Source organism: Molossus molossus, unplaced genomic scaffold (genome assembly GCF_014108415.1).
Source record: "Molossus molossus isolate mMolMol1 unplaced genomic scaffold, mMolMol1.p scaffold_m16_p_1, whole genome shotgun sequence".
Classification (NCBI taxonomy): domain Eukaryota; kingdom Metazoa; phylum Chordata; class Mammalia; order Chiroptera; family Molossidae; genus Molossus; species Molossus molossus.
Window position 1 is genome coordinate 79,899,159 of NW_023425344.1, and position 17,340 is coordinate 79,916,498.

The window sequence follows — 17,340 nt, forward strand, 5'->3', positions numbered from 1 at the left end:
TCTGGGTCAAGTGCAAATCTTTCTAAAGCAAACAAAGCAACAAAAAACACTCTTGTTTAGAGGAACTATTTAGATCCATATCTAATTTTGTACTAGGCCCAGTTCTGACTTTGCAATTTATGAATCTAACGCAGAAACTCTGGGCAAAATAAAATATTTTATAAAGCAATATCTTCATCTACATCTTTATCTATATCTTTATTTTTATATTCATACTTATCTCTTTTATTCGCCATTTTCCAGCAAATGTTGCCTTCTGATATCCTTATTTCTGCCGGGAAGGGGTGTATGGTGGAAGACCTAGAATGGGATAAGAACTACATAACAGGTAACACAGCTCTAAACATATCCTGGGAGAACAGGTGAGGAGGGAACAGGACCAGAGTGTTAGAAACCAAACCAGCCTAAAAGGGATGCAAGAGCAAGCCCCAGAGCAGTTTCACTTCCTTAGGGTGCCCTGCAAAGCTGAGCCCGACCCTGCAGCCCGAGTCCCTGGGCTGCCTTTGCGAAGACCTCAGCCCAGCTGCCTGCGGAGGGCAGAGGCCCAGAGACCACCAGCTCCGGAAGAACGAAGAAACTCAAGGCCAGAGACTCCGGAGCTGGGCAGCACCTGTCTGCAGGCGCCTTGGCTTCTGCGCACGATGCTGCCTGCAGCGCCCGGCAGGGCGAGCGGGAGCCGGGAACAGAACTCGGGCAGCCCAGCGCCCCCAGGTGGGTGGGCGCGCGTTCGGGGCAGCTGAGGGGGGGGCGGCCCGCGAGGCTCTAGGGCTCCGCGGACACTGAGGGCCATCCAGTCCACTGTGGGGACCAGGGCCGCCCACTTCTCCCAATCGCTGCCTGTCGGTCCCTCTGGCAGCCCAGCCTCTTTGCAGGGGAGTATGGACGCGACCAGGCGGGAGTGCAATCCGTGTTCTGGCCAGGTTGCCACTGTCGGTGTCCCCAACTTCCCCGTAGCTGGAACTTGCCAGAGCACCTGGACAGGGTCCTCTAGTTTCTAAAATCACCTTGGAACGTGTTTTACAGAGTTGCTGGTGTTTTCAGATTAGCCTAATCCTAAAAATTCTGTCCAGATGTTACAGCAAAACCCCGTTTGTAATGTCCATTTACCTGCCTGCTTTACCAAATCCAGCCTGGAGATTGCGAGGATGGGTTGTGACCTGCTCATCCGGCTACTGTAGAACCACCTCACGCCACAGATTTTGATTACTTGTTCAAAGGGAAAACAGTCAACTTCTTTGATGGCATAAATGAATTTACAGGTCAAATGGACATTAAGACATTTGTAGTCAGGTCTTTTTGGAGTGTTTCAAATGCATTTGTGAACTTTATAATATTATAAAAAATGTTCAGTTTCTAATTTTTTAAAAGGCTTCACTTGGGTGTTAAGATTACTAGAGATGTTCATAGTGAAAAATACATCAAGAAACTGAGTGAAATTTTATGAATGTGCTGAAGAGAATTTCTGATAGCTTACTAGCATTTTTTGGGTAATGTAGTTTGGCTTCAGTTGCTTCTCTTGATTTGTGTATGTTTTAATATATAACATTTAAAAGGCTGATTTTCAGTTAAAATGGAAAGTACATTTGTGACCATGGAAAATCACAAGAAGGGAGTTGGAGCTCATGATATCTCAATACATTAAATTTTAAACACTGAACATTGTCAACGTTGAAGACCGTGGCTCTGATGGAGCAGCCTCTGCTAGCTAGCACTTGTAAATAACCACCTATGTCTTTTGAACATAGAGTGGGTTAGCTGTTTTGCAATTTCAATAATTTAGTTAAATGTAATGGACTACAAATTTGTTTTAAATTTCTAGATTGAGCAGATCAGCCAGAAAATGACTTTTATTTTACTTTATACTTAAGTGATATTTTGAGGTACTTGTTATTATGAATAATGCTAGAGTGACGTCAACCAACTTTTCTCTCACTCTGATTATTCCTGTTTCTTCCATGCATTTTCCCCATCTCCTTTGGTCCTTCCCAGTATGATACTTATCACTTGCTTTATTTACCTCCTTATTTGACCAAGGTAATTAAAATTTTCATATAGCGAGCTGTCTTTTGATATTAACACAGGCCCTTTCCTAGATATGAGTAGTCTTCCAAGAGAACTAATTTGGATTAATCCTTTTATTAAGTGGAGAGCTTTTATGTGTGACCGCCCTTTCTGCTTTGGGTGTCTCCACGGCATTCTAGACTTTAGCTTAGGAATCAGTACAGCTGCTTCATTTTAGAGAAGAGAAGAGAATACTGAGACACAAGAAGTGATTTGCCCAGAGTTTCATAATTAATAATTATTTGAAGATCATCCATTTCTCATTTTACCAACAATCTTCTACCCCCAGAAAAGTTGTATAGTAATATGAATGTAAAGGGGTAAACACAATCTAAAATGGTAAACATCGTTTTATGCCTATGAAGGTATTTCTAGCATTAGGTGTATGGTGATGGTTGTAGTGACATCTGTGTATGCTGCCATCAGAGATATCTGAGTATCCAGCTTGTCCTTTAGTGGTACCTGGTACTAAATAGATGTAAAAATGATTCACAGTGGACAAAAATTCCATTTACACTCTATTTTCTGATTAATGTTGAACTAGATGTTATCCAAATTACTCCAAAAGCGAAATTATTCCTTTGCTTTATTCTAAAACTAGTGATTTTAAAAATTTAATTTTAACTGTTACCTTTAATAAAGACTATTTATTTATTAAAGCACAGATTACTCCCCACCCTATAGTTTTTGCATTTTTATTTAAATTATTTGATGTCTGTTATAGATAAATAAACCATTAGCTTAAAACTAGAAATCATCTCTCCTGTCTTATCGTGGGCTACATGCTTATTATACATAGCTTGTAAGGATGAGTCTCTTTCTTCTGTCTTGAAGTTCTTGAAGACTTGGAGCCTTTTACTCAGACTACATTCTTCCAACCTAGCCAACAACCTAGATTTTTCCTTCTAAGTAGATACCCTGATTCTGGAGGCTGGTAAAACTTGCTTTCTGCAGATCAGCTACAGAAGTTTGATAAGATTAATGTTGCTGAGATTTTAACGAGAGGTGGTTTCTTAGGGCATTTTCACTTTAATATGAAATGATTCTATAATATTTCATTGCTCAGGATTTTAAGCTTAAACAATATTATATTTGGTGTTCTACATGGGGTAGCAGAGGGAACTTTTTTGCCACATCTGTCTGAACACATATTGTCGGTGTCCATTCTCACTTATGATAGCCTCTGGATTCAGATGGCCTCATATCCAGTCCAGCTTCGTTACTTATCCACTCTATGATCTTGGATAAATAACAAAATCTGCCATTAAATTCTCAGTTTGTCCATTTAAAAAGCAAAAGTAGGGATAACAATACCATTTATTTGAAAGAGTGGTTTTGAGGATTAAAAGAGAAAAATGCATGTAAAGTGCTTTTCAGGGACCACAGCAAATAGCAATTACTTAATATATGTTAATCATTACTTGAAGTTTTAGGCCATTGGTTGATAGTATCACATTTACATTTAAAATATGGAATTCTTATTGAGAAACTGATCATGCTGACCTAGGGGAAAACTTAAATGAATGAAGTCATCAAGCTCCCACATCAAAAAAATTAGGGAATATGGCTTCCGGTAGATACTGCCATATCCTTGGGGAAACACTGTGGTTCATAGTTCTGAGAAGAGAAAAAAAAAAAATTTCTAATGAGAAGAACTAAGGATAGGTTGATTAAAATGGTATTAGACTAGGGAAGTTACAGGAAAGAATAAAATAGAAATTTATGAGGACAAAATGAGAACATATTTTATTTTCCCATTCACAGTTTTAACCCAATTAAAATACATATATAAAGCATCAAACAGAAAATTGTGGGGTACCTCACCAAAGTATAAGATGATGGAGAATCTATTTTACCAAAATATTACTGCTGGGATAAAAAAAATCCAATGTGAAGTAAATATACTCCAGCCAAATATAAATCACATTTTAAGAGTTTAAATGACAGTTACCTGATTATCTAAATTACAGTTGCTATTTTATTACTTTCTTTATATATTGTAGAATATTTTACAGTAATTTTTAAGACAGATATAAAAATAGAACAGGAAGGAAAAACATTCCAGAAATTATTTAAAAATAAGTTGTTATATGGCCTTGTAATTCTTTTCTGTTTAAAATATAAAGAGGAGTATCTAAGTTTTACTGCAGACATTGAATTAGTCCAGGTGCTGAAAATATAAGATATTGTATGGAATTATACCTCTCCTGTATTCATTTTTCACTCAGAGAAAAATAATGAGCCTCTTAGACATTTACCAATGGACGGAAATTTCTTTGTTGCTTCCAAGTGTTCCGCATTGAAATAATCCAGAAAGACCACTTTCCTTTGTAATTATGAGAAGTAATTCATCAATGCCTTGTGGTCTTTTATAAGATTTCCTTTGTATCCAGTTCATTAAAATAAGTTATGTTTTGTAATACTAACTATGTGTCATATTTTCCTTTCTTTTAAGCCTCTGTACCACTTTTCCATATTAGTAATTCCCATTGCTTCATGTTTTATGTGTTTTATTTTACAAGATATACTGAAAAGTACAAGAACAGTTCCTGACTTGGAACACCGTTTACTATATGCCTCATTATTTGGATCATGATCTATGCTAAGGACTAACCATCATCCTTGGGTTAGGATCAATATTCTCATTCCTTTTTGATCCAATTTATCCACAGTATCATGTCTACCTTTCAGATGAATAAAGTAGTGTCAGGACCACTTGAAATTTTGGCCTTCTTTTAATAGCTGCTATTCATTGTGCTTCTATTTTGAATTCACATGATATGGATATCATATTACCTTGATGAGTGAGAGCATCAGAAGATTAGCACCTACTTTGAACAAGATGTTATATTGTTCAGTATAATCATATGAAGATGTTGAATAACTCATTGTGCTCTTTCATTTCCTACGAAAACTTTTCTAAACTTTTAAAGTTGTAACTTCTAAGTCACCATGTCTCTTTTGCGGGGAGAGGCAGAAGGTAGAGAAACACCCACATCTCAAAGATGTGGAGATACATTCCATATCAAAGTGGCGTGATTCTATAAAATTGTGTCATTGGAATGACAAATTATAAAGTATTTCTTGTGACTGCATGAAAAATCCTTAAAGTTTACACATTTTCTACATTGGTTAGTCATATTTTATTTAGACTTAATTGACTGATATATTTTATAAATCTCAGGAGATAACTGTACTTTTAGAAAAATGTTTTTATTGATTTTTTAGAGAGAGGGGAAGGGAGAGGGGGAGAGAAATGTCGATGTGGGAGAGAAGCATTGGTTGGCTGCCTCTTGCACACCTCCTACTGGGGATCAAACCCACAACCCGGGCATGTGCCCTGACTGGGAATCGAACGGAGACCTCTCCCTCCCTTCCTCTCTCTCTCTCTAAAAAAAAAAAAAAAAATCAGTAAAAACATATTTTTAAAAAAGCTGATGACATCACACTAGAGGGGATTTTCTCCTATGAAAACTTTTAGAGACAAGTTCCATAAATTCTATGAGGAACAGAGGAACAGATTTACTCACATGTTTAAGGATTCTGTCTCATTTTTTCCTTTCCTCCTTCTTTTATTCCATGTTCCTGGATGCCTCCTCCTGTTTGTTTCCTTTTTTCTCCCCCTTCCCTCCCTCACACTTGCTCTCATGCTCAGTGAATATCAATAGAAACCAAGATATTTCTTTTTATGAGAACTTTGTTTTAATGCTAAATAATTCCTTAGCTTTACTTTCTATTGATCATCTTTTCCTTATTGTCCAAATTGGAATCTGTGCATCATTATTATAATCAGACCTTTGCATATGCTTCAACCCCCATCCATCTCTTTCTCTGTCATACCCACTTGATACAACTCCAGTCCTAACTAGGTCTGCCCAAATGTTTTCTTTCTATGAATCCAAGATACTGAAATTGCTTAATAAAAACACATTCAGAATATAAATAGTGATGCTTTTGGGTACTGAGAATAGGGGTGAGCTTATTTTTATCTACATTTGTATTTTATTTTATGTTTTTCATCACCATTTATTACTTCTATGCCCTCTTCCACCTCCCTCCACCTCCCCCCTGCACCACACTCTTGTCCATGTCCATGAGTTCCTCGTCTTTTATAATTTACACATACAAAATGGAGGTGTCCTGTAACTATTTCTATTCTGTAAAACTATACCATGACCATCTTAGTCTATTAAATTGAATAAATGGAATATTTCATCATATAGATATCATTGATTTAATGATTACCCTCTTTTTGGATCGATTCCACATTACTTTGATTATATTATGTAATAACTAATACTGAAGTAAACACTATTTTAGCTAAAAAACAAAAACAAAGAACACATTCAAACAGGATGGTCACATTGTAAATTTTGACAATTCTTGTTACATATTAGTTATTTCATATAGAGTTGATAACAATGACAGTGAGCTCAAAATTGTATTCCTTGACAAGGCTGTAGAATGCATATTTTTCTGTGATGTTGGATTACTAAAATCTTACATACTTTCTGTCAGCTCATGGGCAAAAATAGCATACTGTGCTACCCAACATTGAATCCACTAGATTTGTGGCTTATGAGCACTTGAAGTATAGCTGGCTCAAACTGAGATGTGCTGTAAATATAAAACACAGACTGGTTTTCAAACACTTAGCATAAAAAAATAGAATATAAAATTTCTCAGTAATTTTATACTGATTATATGTTAAAATACATTAAATTCATTGGATTAAATGAAACATTATAATTAATTTTATCTATTTCTTATTTGTTGAATGTAGCTGTTAAAAATTAAAATTATATCAAATATGATGTATATCAGAATTTTGGATATCATGACTACCTGCTTTATGATTTTCTTCCATTATAGTCATGCCTTAAAAATTGAACAACAATATGTTTTTATCAGCTTTAAGTTATTTGAACGTGTATAACCTCACATTCAGAATAAATGTCTTTACTCTTTGCTACCAAAAATAATAATAATAAAATTATATATGGGGCTTGCATGTGTAATTTGTACTATATTTCTGTTGGATAGCCCTGCTCTAAACTTTTAGAAAAAAATTCCAGTGAAATCCACAAAAGATGTGATTTCTCTCATGAACTATTGTTGAATATGTATTGTCAGATAACTCATAAATACTAAAGTGATTCACAATTCCTACAGCAGGTTAGAGAGAAACCCTGTCCCTTCATGCCCACCACAGAATGTACTTTCATAGTGATATTTCACTATAAAATATGGAATAGTAATTAAAATTTAATTAGCATTTTAGTATCATTTGATCAGATTTCTATTGTGTCTTTTGTATTAATAATTTGTAAGATTGTTTTACATATTGAAGATTTAAACTTTATCTTATGCATCACAAACATCTTAAAAAATTTATTATTTGTTAAATGATTTCGATTATGGCATTTGTAGCCATTATATATATTTTAACGTTCCTTAGTTCAAATATTCTTAACTTTTCTTTTATGGTTTCTATTTCCTGTCTTATTAACCCCTACATAACCAATACAGTTTACTACATTTTTTTCTGACATTTAAATTTTTTACAGTTGCTTGTAGTATGTCTGAAATTTATTTTTGTGCATTGCATGAGACTGAAATCCAACTGAATTTTTAAAAATAAGGCCAGCATTTATTATGTGAACTCCACTCTTCACACTGAACTGAGTGAGATACCACCATTGTCATATAACAAGCGTTCATATATCCCGGAATTCACATTCTGAATTCTCTATTCTCCTCCACTGATGTACACGTTTATTCCCAAGATAGTATCTACTAAGGAAACTTCTCCTAAGAAATCGTCTTTAGCATACTTTTCTTGGCTATTAATAGATATTTATTCCTTCATTCTTCCACTTGCATTTTAGATTATTTTATCTACTTCTCTTGCTTCCTGTGGAATAATTGGGATATTGTATAACATTGTTTAGAGGCATTTATTAGAAAGCAGCCTGGCAGTTTTAAGCAGAAAAAACCTTAATATAGAGAATTAATTGTTGCATAATTAATGTGTCTTGGGAGCAACTTCTAGGATGGGCCATCAAAAACAATTTTCCTAACTGGCCCCCGGGGGGATATCTGTTATCACCATAAACAACAAAGGAAATCAGGAAGGCACTGAACCAGCTGTTGGCACCTGGAACACACTGTGTCAGATCCCAAGAATACTGCTCCTGAGCCAGCTCCTGGTTGTGGGATCTGCACCAGCCAACGTAGATGCCTTTTATTCCACTGGAATTACATTTTGTTTATATACCAATTTGGGGGAATCAACATTAAATGCTATTAAATCTTTCACTGGATTAACTTGGGTAGATAATTCTATGTATTGAAGGTCCTAAGTTTAAAAGAAATAGATAGCAACTTTGTTTATTTAAATCAAATGACAAAATTGAAACCTTTCCACTCACTCAAATCACCATCACAGGAATGTTGAACTTTCCTGATGTAATGCTGTGAACAAATGTAACAAAATATTGCTTTCTATGCTTAAACTGTCTTTCCATGTAACATTTCATTACATAATGGGTTCCTTGAATCATTCATTGGAAACTGTGACCTCCGCATTGAAATTATGGGAAGAAAAATTATCGAATTTTCTATTAGTTGGTATTAAACTATATGAGATGTTAAAATAAAATAAATATGTAATACTTTAAAAAAGGAATTTAAGATAGATCCTTGGATATGCATAGAGCCTTACAATTTAAAACATATCAAAATTTATATTTTTATTACAGACAAAATTAATCTTTAACCACTTACCTATTTTCAAAGATCTCAAGCTCCAAGTTGTGTTTGCATTGGTGGGTTGAATATACTGATACAGGTATTTACCTATATTGACTCGGATATGGGATCTATCACTCACTTGTTGTGTGACTTTGAGCAGAGCTCTTATCTAAGATTCAGTCATTTAATATCGGAAATGGATAACACACCTATTTCATAGGAACATAATAGTGATTAAATGTAGCTGTGTGTGTAAAGTGCCTGGAGCATTCACAGCAGGTATTTAGCAAATGGCAAATATTATTACTTGCAGGCAGAACTAGTATTCAGCTTTCACTTTTATTGGAAGGAATGTGTTTACTTGGTTCATTCTCTAAACTTCTGGTGTCTTGTACACATTAATCTCAGGGTTGGGAGCCTCACGTAAAAGTTCTTCCAGTTCTCTTGTTTAATTTTTCTCATTGCCATACTAAACACTGTAATATCTCTATTTTATGTTTCTCTGGGTATTCACTACAAATTGAACATGATGAAACTTGTGATCTGCTTTGAAAGTGGATAACGTGGTACTAGATGTGAGAATGCTGTGGTCATAGTTAATAGGTAAAGAATATTTTCCCCATTTTGAGAATTTAATTCTGTTTAGATATCATATTTTTCTGAATAAAAAGGAGGTTAATTTTTATTTCTTTGTTCTTCAAGGAAACTTAGTCCACAGCTCTACTGTATATTATGTCCCCATGCCTGCCACAAAACAAAACAACACACACACACACACACACACAACAACAACAACAACAACAATCATAGTGGAGTTCACTCAGAGTCTCTTAAGTTTTGTAATAAAGACATTTCTAGTGACATCATATAGATAAAGAGTTGATATAGTTTTATAGGTAAAGCTTTAATGATATATTCAGAATTGTTTGTTATGTCTGAGCAATTTTTTCCTTAGAGGGTATAAATCTATACAGATCTCATCCAGATTTTTGAGGGTTAACAGAATAACAGAACACTGTAGTTCTAAGTAACCTATGGGTAATTTGAAATCATTTGTGACTTTGAAGAAAAGGGACAACTTTTCTTTTTCTTTTATTAGGGTCCGTTTGCTAAGAAGTTACCAATTAACTCACATTTCATTTCTGCTTCTCCTTATGAAAATATAGAAGGTTCATTAAAAAGTATGCTTATGTGTAATATTATAAGTGTTCTATTACCCCTTAGAATAATTTTCTGATCTGCCTGTGTATAAAAATCTAGGCTTAGGTTTCTCATTTGGACTTGAAGTCTAGCTGCATCAGTTACTAGTAGTTATATGACGTTAGGTAACTGTTATAAGACCTCTCTGTACCTACCTGATCATGAGAAGATGAAAGATCACTTAGCAATACACAGTAGGTGCCCAGTAATTGGTGGTTATTATGGCAGTTGCTAAGTGAGCGAGTGGCCATATGGGACTTTACAAAGGGTGACATACTTCTCTTACCTGAAGGCCAATACCTGGAAACTTGAACTTAGACTTCCAGGACTTTATTTCTTTAGTACTATGTCACTCAGACTGTACTCTGTAGTATATATGTTCCTTGAAAAAAGGTGTCCTGTGGTGAAATAAGTTTTAATATATATATTAGAACACTCCAGTGGTCTGAGAAATTCTGCAACTAACAATGCATCTTCAATTTCCTTGAAGCTATTGTTTTGCAAATATATTTAACCATGGGATGTGTTGTTATCTCAACAATGGTAGAGAAACACGTTCTTTTGCACAGAATCCCTGTTAAATGGCATATAGTTCTTGAGAGGATGGTTCTTTCTGCCAGAGATTGGTAGCACTGCCTTCAGCTGTGTGTTCATCGGTGTTTTTTTTCTCTCTTTGTTTTTTTCCCCATCACCATTTATCTCCCCATATCATACTCTTCCACCACCTACCACCTGCCATGCAATTAAGCATTGTGTAAATTAGGTTCTGAATTTTTACTGATGACCACATTTTGAATGAATGAAAGGGAAGGAGACTTATAACGGGAATAGAAACTGAAGGGCAGCAGAGTAGGGAAAATGGCAGTGGTGGGTTGAGAAGGTCACACACAATGTGCCTATCTTTTTAATTCTCTTAAGATGAATCCAATCAGCCAGGCTGGTGTGCTCAGTGGTTGAGCATCGACCCATGCACCAAGAGGTCGCTGGTTCGATTCCCAGTCAGGTTGTGGGCCAGGTCCCCAGTGAGGGGCATGCAGGAGGCAGCCAATCGATGTTCTCTCTCATCGATGTTCCTATCTCTCCCTCCTTCTAAAATCAATAAAGAAAAATAAAATAAAATAAAGATTAATCCAATCATGTGGGAGCTTTGATTATGGGTTAGGCTAAAGAACATGGGTGGGGGTGTCAGAAAGTGATGATCTGTTAGGGAAAGTCAAGTGTGTGGATCAAATGGAACTAGCAAAGTGCACAGGGAATTCTAATGTAAGAATATGTTGTAGTGTGTGGGTTTATATTGAAATAGCATGTGTGCAGCTCCACTGAGCAAGTGATGTTATAGGTTTTCACCTTAGACTGTGCAGACCTGCCACTGTATCAATAGTCATGTAAGCTATGTAAGTGGCCTCACATTGTTTACATATTGGGATTTCATTGATCAAAACAGTCCAAGTCTGAGGAATGGGGTAGTCCCAGAGACGTGGAAGTGGGGTACAGACTGACTATCCCCAGAAGAGGGGGTGGTGGGGGGAGATAAACCATAGAACTTATATGCATGTATGCATGAACAACGGACATGGACAACAAAGCTGGGGAGAGGGAGAGGAGGGGAGGGGAGGGGGGGAATCAGTGGGGGGAAAAGGAGAAACATCTGTAACAAAAATAAATTAATTAATTTAAATAAAAACAAAACAAAACACACACACACACACAAAATCAGTCCAAGTTTAAGAGCAACCTGGACTCCATGGCCATAAACAGATTGCTTCCATTTCAGAAATGTTTGTCAATGAAGAACATATGTTTGAAGCCACTGTGTGGGCTAGTAAGAGTCACCCAAGTAAATTATTGCTGAAACATATTTCTACTTGAAACAACAGAAACTGATACAAAGGCAAATAATTTAGCTAGAGAATGGATTTTATGTCTTAGAGATTGACTAACTCAATAGGTAATGTAGAAAACCACATTAATATTACATTGACTTTTATTACTCAAATAGACTGGGTGCTCTTTTAAAGAAAGGAGTAACCTCTGACATTGGTCAGCAGAGATAAGTACATTAGTAGATGCTTGGTGATTAGCTAGCACAAAGAATGACATTAGAGTACCCAATTAAGTTTATGAAAAAAATAAATAAAGATGTATCTATTTCTGAATGCCATATTTTTTAATATCCTCAGAGTCCTCTATCTACCCTTAGATAACCTCTTTGGTTGTGGTATTTGTTTTTCAATTGTTTGGTTTGCCGTAGGGCTTCCATTCATTATGAAAACAATTTTAAAAATTCATGGAACTTTTGTCTGGCCGGTGTGGCTTAGTGGTCGAACATCAACCCATGCACCAAGAGGTTGCCGGTTCGATTTCCAGCCAGGGCACATGCCCAGGTTGTGGGTCAGGACCCCATTGGGGGGGCATGCAGGAGACGGCCAATCAATGTTTCTATCTCTCTCTAAAATCAATAAAGAAAATAAATTTATGGAACTTTTTACCCAAAGATAATTTTAAGGCACTTTTAATACTAAATTAACTTTTAATATGACAATAATAATTTAGTTATTATTACTAAGATTCTAGAACTGTTTAATATAACTTGGAATTTTTAGCTAATTAACATATCTTCTGGGGCAAACAGAAAAAGTGTGATTGGAGTCTAAAAGCAAATGAAATTTAATATCCTCCATGTATGTCTAGAAGATTGAATTTTTAGTATTCTTTCTTTCTAAAACAATACATGCACATAACTGAAAATATCTCATAAAGACTTAAAAAAATAGAAAAAAGTCGACTATACGTCTAGTTGTTTTTTTTTTTTTTTACATTTACCTTAGTATTTTTACTTGTTCAGCTTTGTAGTTTTAATATATTTCACATTGGTATGTGTACTTTACAGTTATATTTGTATGGCCACTTGGTGACTTCTCATTCATAAATATTTCAGTTTTGCTCTCTCCTCATATAAATCTATTGTACAATGTTTAAAAACAAAAGAAAACAATAAAAGAAAAACCTACAGTGACTTATTGGATAAAAAAAAGTCATCCTCCATGCAAGATTATTACTAATTAATATAAAGAAAGACTGAATATTTTTAAACTTTTATCTAATTTTTAAAATTTATTTTTCAAATACCATTTACATACAACATTATATTAGTTTGGTGTACCACACAGTGGTTAGGCATTTATATACCTTACAAAGTTATCACTCTAATAAGTCTAGTATCCATCTGGCCCAATAAATAGTTATTACAATGTTATTGACTATATTCTCTGTGCTGCACATTCCGTTGCGTGACTGTTTTTATAACTGGCAATGTGTACTGCTTAATCCCTTTAAACATTCTAGCTCACTCCTCAACCGTCCTCCTATCTGGAGACTATCAATTTGTTTTATGTATCTATGAGTTTGTTTCTGTTCTGTTTATTCATTTTATTTTGTTTTTTAGATTCTGCACGTAAGTGAAATCATATGATATTTAAGACTAACTAGTTTTTAATAACATTGGAAACTTGTTGGTACCACTGGATTTGAAGTCAAACAAGCACAGGATCAAGTCCTGGTTCTGTGACTGGTGGACCTTATCTTTTTGCAAGCCATGTAACCTCTCTGATGCTCAGAAAGCTTTGTGTATGTTGGTGATCACATTAATTATTCAGAAGAACAATTGGCTTATAATAATAATTCAATTGATATCTCCTATCTTCGAAGAAAAACACTGCAGAAATTAAAAATGCTTTCTCTAGGCATTTGAGATTGAGGAATTTTATCAAGAAAGAGTGGACTAGTGCCTCTATAGTTTTATGCAGGAGTAATTATCCTTTCTTCTTTCATTCATTCTTCAAACATTCATTTTTGATCTCATGTTCTGGGTTCAAAGGATACACAAAAAGGTGGCTCCAGCCAGCAGGGACTATATTTAAGTGAAATACAGATAGGAACAGCTGAATAACTTTATTTCTTTTTCTATTCACTGTAATTCAATGTCAGTGACTCAAAACCCTCAGCTTGCAGAAATCTGAATAATTCAGTCATCGGAACTAGCTAACTGGGACTAGAAACAGCTAAGAGTGGTTTCTCTGAGTACTGGCAGTGCCTCCTGATGCGTAACTGCTGTTCCAGAAAGTCATGCTCATTTCAGAAGACAGTCATGAGGACAGTCCCCTGGGACAGTGTTTTGCAAATTTCAGTCACTCTCATAAGACCTTCCTCAATTTTTGGCTATACTGCCTATCCTCTTATTTAAGAAAAATTTTTCTTTAGAGTAACATTTTTTTTAACTTAAATATAATATGTTTAAGAGAACATTTGTATCATTTACCATAAGTGAAAAATTGTTATCAATTGCATAAACAGAAGGTGAGCATTGAAATAAAATAATGTGGAGGTCATTGTAGCTAAGAACAGGCTCTGGGCGCACATGTCACTTTCTCCTTGATAAGGTTGGAGTTCATGAAGTCAGAAGATCTCTATACCGAGACATTGTCCATGCAGTAATCAGAATTGGAGGCATTTTCTAAAGGGATTGCCTTTCTCCCTCTCTGACTCTATATTGTGTTTCCAGGATTTTGCATCCCACCCAATGCAAATATTGACTCCAAAGTCACATTTCACTTTCCAGAAGGTTGAAACAAAGTTTCATTTAGTGCTTACAGGTGTCAAGCACAGTGGGAAATGCTCTGCATACTTTATCTCATTTAATTGTCACAACAACTGATTTCATAAGTGGTCTTATCCAAATGTGACAAGTGGGAAATTCAGGCCCAGAGAGGGTAATTTATCTGCTCGAATTTGGACTCTAGGGGCTTGGCCTCTTACCCACTAATGACTCTGAAATGAACTCACTTCAATCTCACAGAAATGTATATATACCCCCATATCAGAAAGGCATTGCTCCTATGTGGACATTTTTATTTTTAAAACAATAAAGTAGCCATGTATAAAGAAACTCATTTTAATAGGAAAATGTGCAACATAAAAGATGATATAGTTGCCTATAAATAGATCAATTTAGAAACATTATTTTTACAAGAGATATAATAGACAACCACAGTTTCCAACTAATAATCATAAAAATTTAGAACATTTTGCTACTTTCCAGGACCTTGGAGGTGAATGAAATAACAGGAAGTGAAATATCTATAATAAAATGCTAGAAAAACAGTGTTTTTAATGAAGGCCATGGGGTATTTAAAATCATGAAAGCTGTAATATGTGATTAAAATATATTGTAAAATGCTTGCAATAAAGAGTGCAAGGCTAATAATTTGCAGCTGCCCAATGCTTTGCATCTTCAAAAGAACTTTCAAACCCTTACTAATTAACCTTTAAAAAATTCTTCTAATGTATCATTTGCTCTGATTCAATGAGAAATCTAAACAATGATCATTGAAGCATTTAGTCAGGGTTATCCTACAAACACTGTGTGAGGAGAAGCAGAAAACATATTGAACATTACCAGAAGTCTTTTTTATTTTATTTTATTTTATTTTTCATCCTCACCAGAGGACATTTTTCCATTTTTTGCACAGATAGAGTGGGAGGGAGAGAGAGGAAGAGAGAGAGAGAGAAACATCGACGTGAAAGGGACACATCGAGTGGCTGCCACCCGCACGACCAACCAGGGCCGGGGACAAACTGCAACCAAGGCACATGCCCTTAGCGGGAACCGAACCCGGGTCTCTCTGGACCGCAGGCCGACGCTCCAACCACTGAGCCAAACCGGCCAGGGCTACCAGAAGTCTTTTGGAAAGGAAGGGAAGGAACTCCAGTTGAAAGCAGTGTTCAGACATTGTGGTAGACACGGTAATGGTTCCCCAAAGGTGTCTCCATCCTAATCCCCATATTTGTGACTATGTTAGTTCCGTGGCAAGGAGGATTTAAGGCTACAGAATTGAGCTTGTCATCAGTTTATTTGGAGATAGTCAGAGTAGCATAGATTATTAAGCAGGTGGGCCTTGTGAGTGAAAGAGGGAGGAGGAGAGACAGAGTGAGAGACAGGGCAGCATGAGGAGGACTCAGTCCCCTGTTGCGGCTCAGAGGTGGAGGAATGGGGCCGTGAGCCCAGAACTGAGGATGGCTTCTAGAAGCTGGAAAATGCAAGTGGACGATTCTTCCTGAAGGCCTCCAGAAGGACCATATCCCTGCCAATGTCTTAATTTTATCCCAGTGAGATCTATTTCAGACTTCTCTCCTCCAGAACTATAAGATAATAAATGCATGTTGATTTTAAGTCGCCAAGTTTATGGTAATATTTTACAGCAGCAATAAGAAATTAATACAGATTTTGAAACACATGTGGATTCAACAAGGGCAAAGAATAGCACAAATGCCAGAGAAAGGTCCCTATGCATCAGACATTCATGCACAATCAGTCTAGTTAAAACACTGGGTGTAACCAAGAAGAAAAGATGGTATGAAATACGAAGAGCATATCAATGTAACCCTTATGTAGGCATCTCAGCAAGATATATACTTATCAATTATTGGAACATCTCTCTGGAGTTACTGTTGTTTTAATAGCAAAATAAAAAATCAAATTCCATTATTTGGGGTTTTCACATTTGGTGTTTGTTCACATTCAGTGGTTTCACCAATTTAGTCATCTTTGTGATTAATGCTCCTGGCTACTGCCACCAGCACAGTTCTTACCAGTACAGATAGGTGAACTTGGGCAAGATGTGTATGTTCTCACTGTCTCAGTCACTACAAATGCCAAAGGGATGAAAAGAGCATTTGTCAGGGGCTTGTTACAAGATTAAAAGAATGTAGTGCTTGTAACTCACCAGAGCAATTATTGATACACATTAGACACTAGCAACATTTTGGGTAGCTTTTATTATAATTATCATCATTGTCATCATCACTGCCACATATATCAATGACTACTGAGTGTCAGGCCCTAACCTGACATACAGGCTTCATATTTTATTTCTGGGAATTAGGGGTCATTATCTCCATATTTTTTTTTCAGGTGAAGAAACTGCAACATCTTAACCAAGAAACAACTTAACCAGGTTGAAGAGCATTTAGATGAGGGAATGAGGATAGTCGCTGAAATATTCGCCTGAACGTCCATTAAGCTTAGTGCTAGATGCCTATTGCTTTTATTACATAAAGCCCTGTTCCATCCCAGGCCCTAAGGGACAAAGATATCCTGAGAGACAATGGAGTTAGGTGTGTATTCCTTGTCAGAGGTCACTAATGTAATTTTATTACTCTCATCTTGTTTTACTCTCTGAGAACAGAAACCATTTTTAACGTTGGTAGGTAATTATTTTAAGATCATTTTCTTCTAATGATAAAAGTTCTATTGGAGTCAGGCTGGTT

General features: G+C 35.9%; 1 protein-coding gene across 1 annotated transcript in view; it reads left to right on the forward strand.

Annotated features, from left to right (window-relative positions):
- The first annotated feature begins 270 nt into the window (after window positions 1-270).
- Window positions 271-17,340, forward strand: part of BANK1 (B cell scaffold protein with ankyrin repeats 1) — a 302,010-nt gene continuing 284,940 nt past the window's right edge. Inside the window, exon 1 of the mRNA XM_036282317.1 lies at window positions 271-711. Coding sequence (XP_036138210.1) covers window positions 414-711 — 298 coding nt within the window. The 5' untranslated portion in view covers window positions 271-413. The remainder of the gene's footprint in view (window positions 712-17,340) is intronic.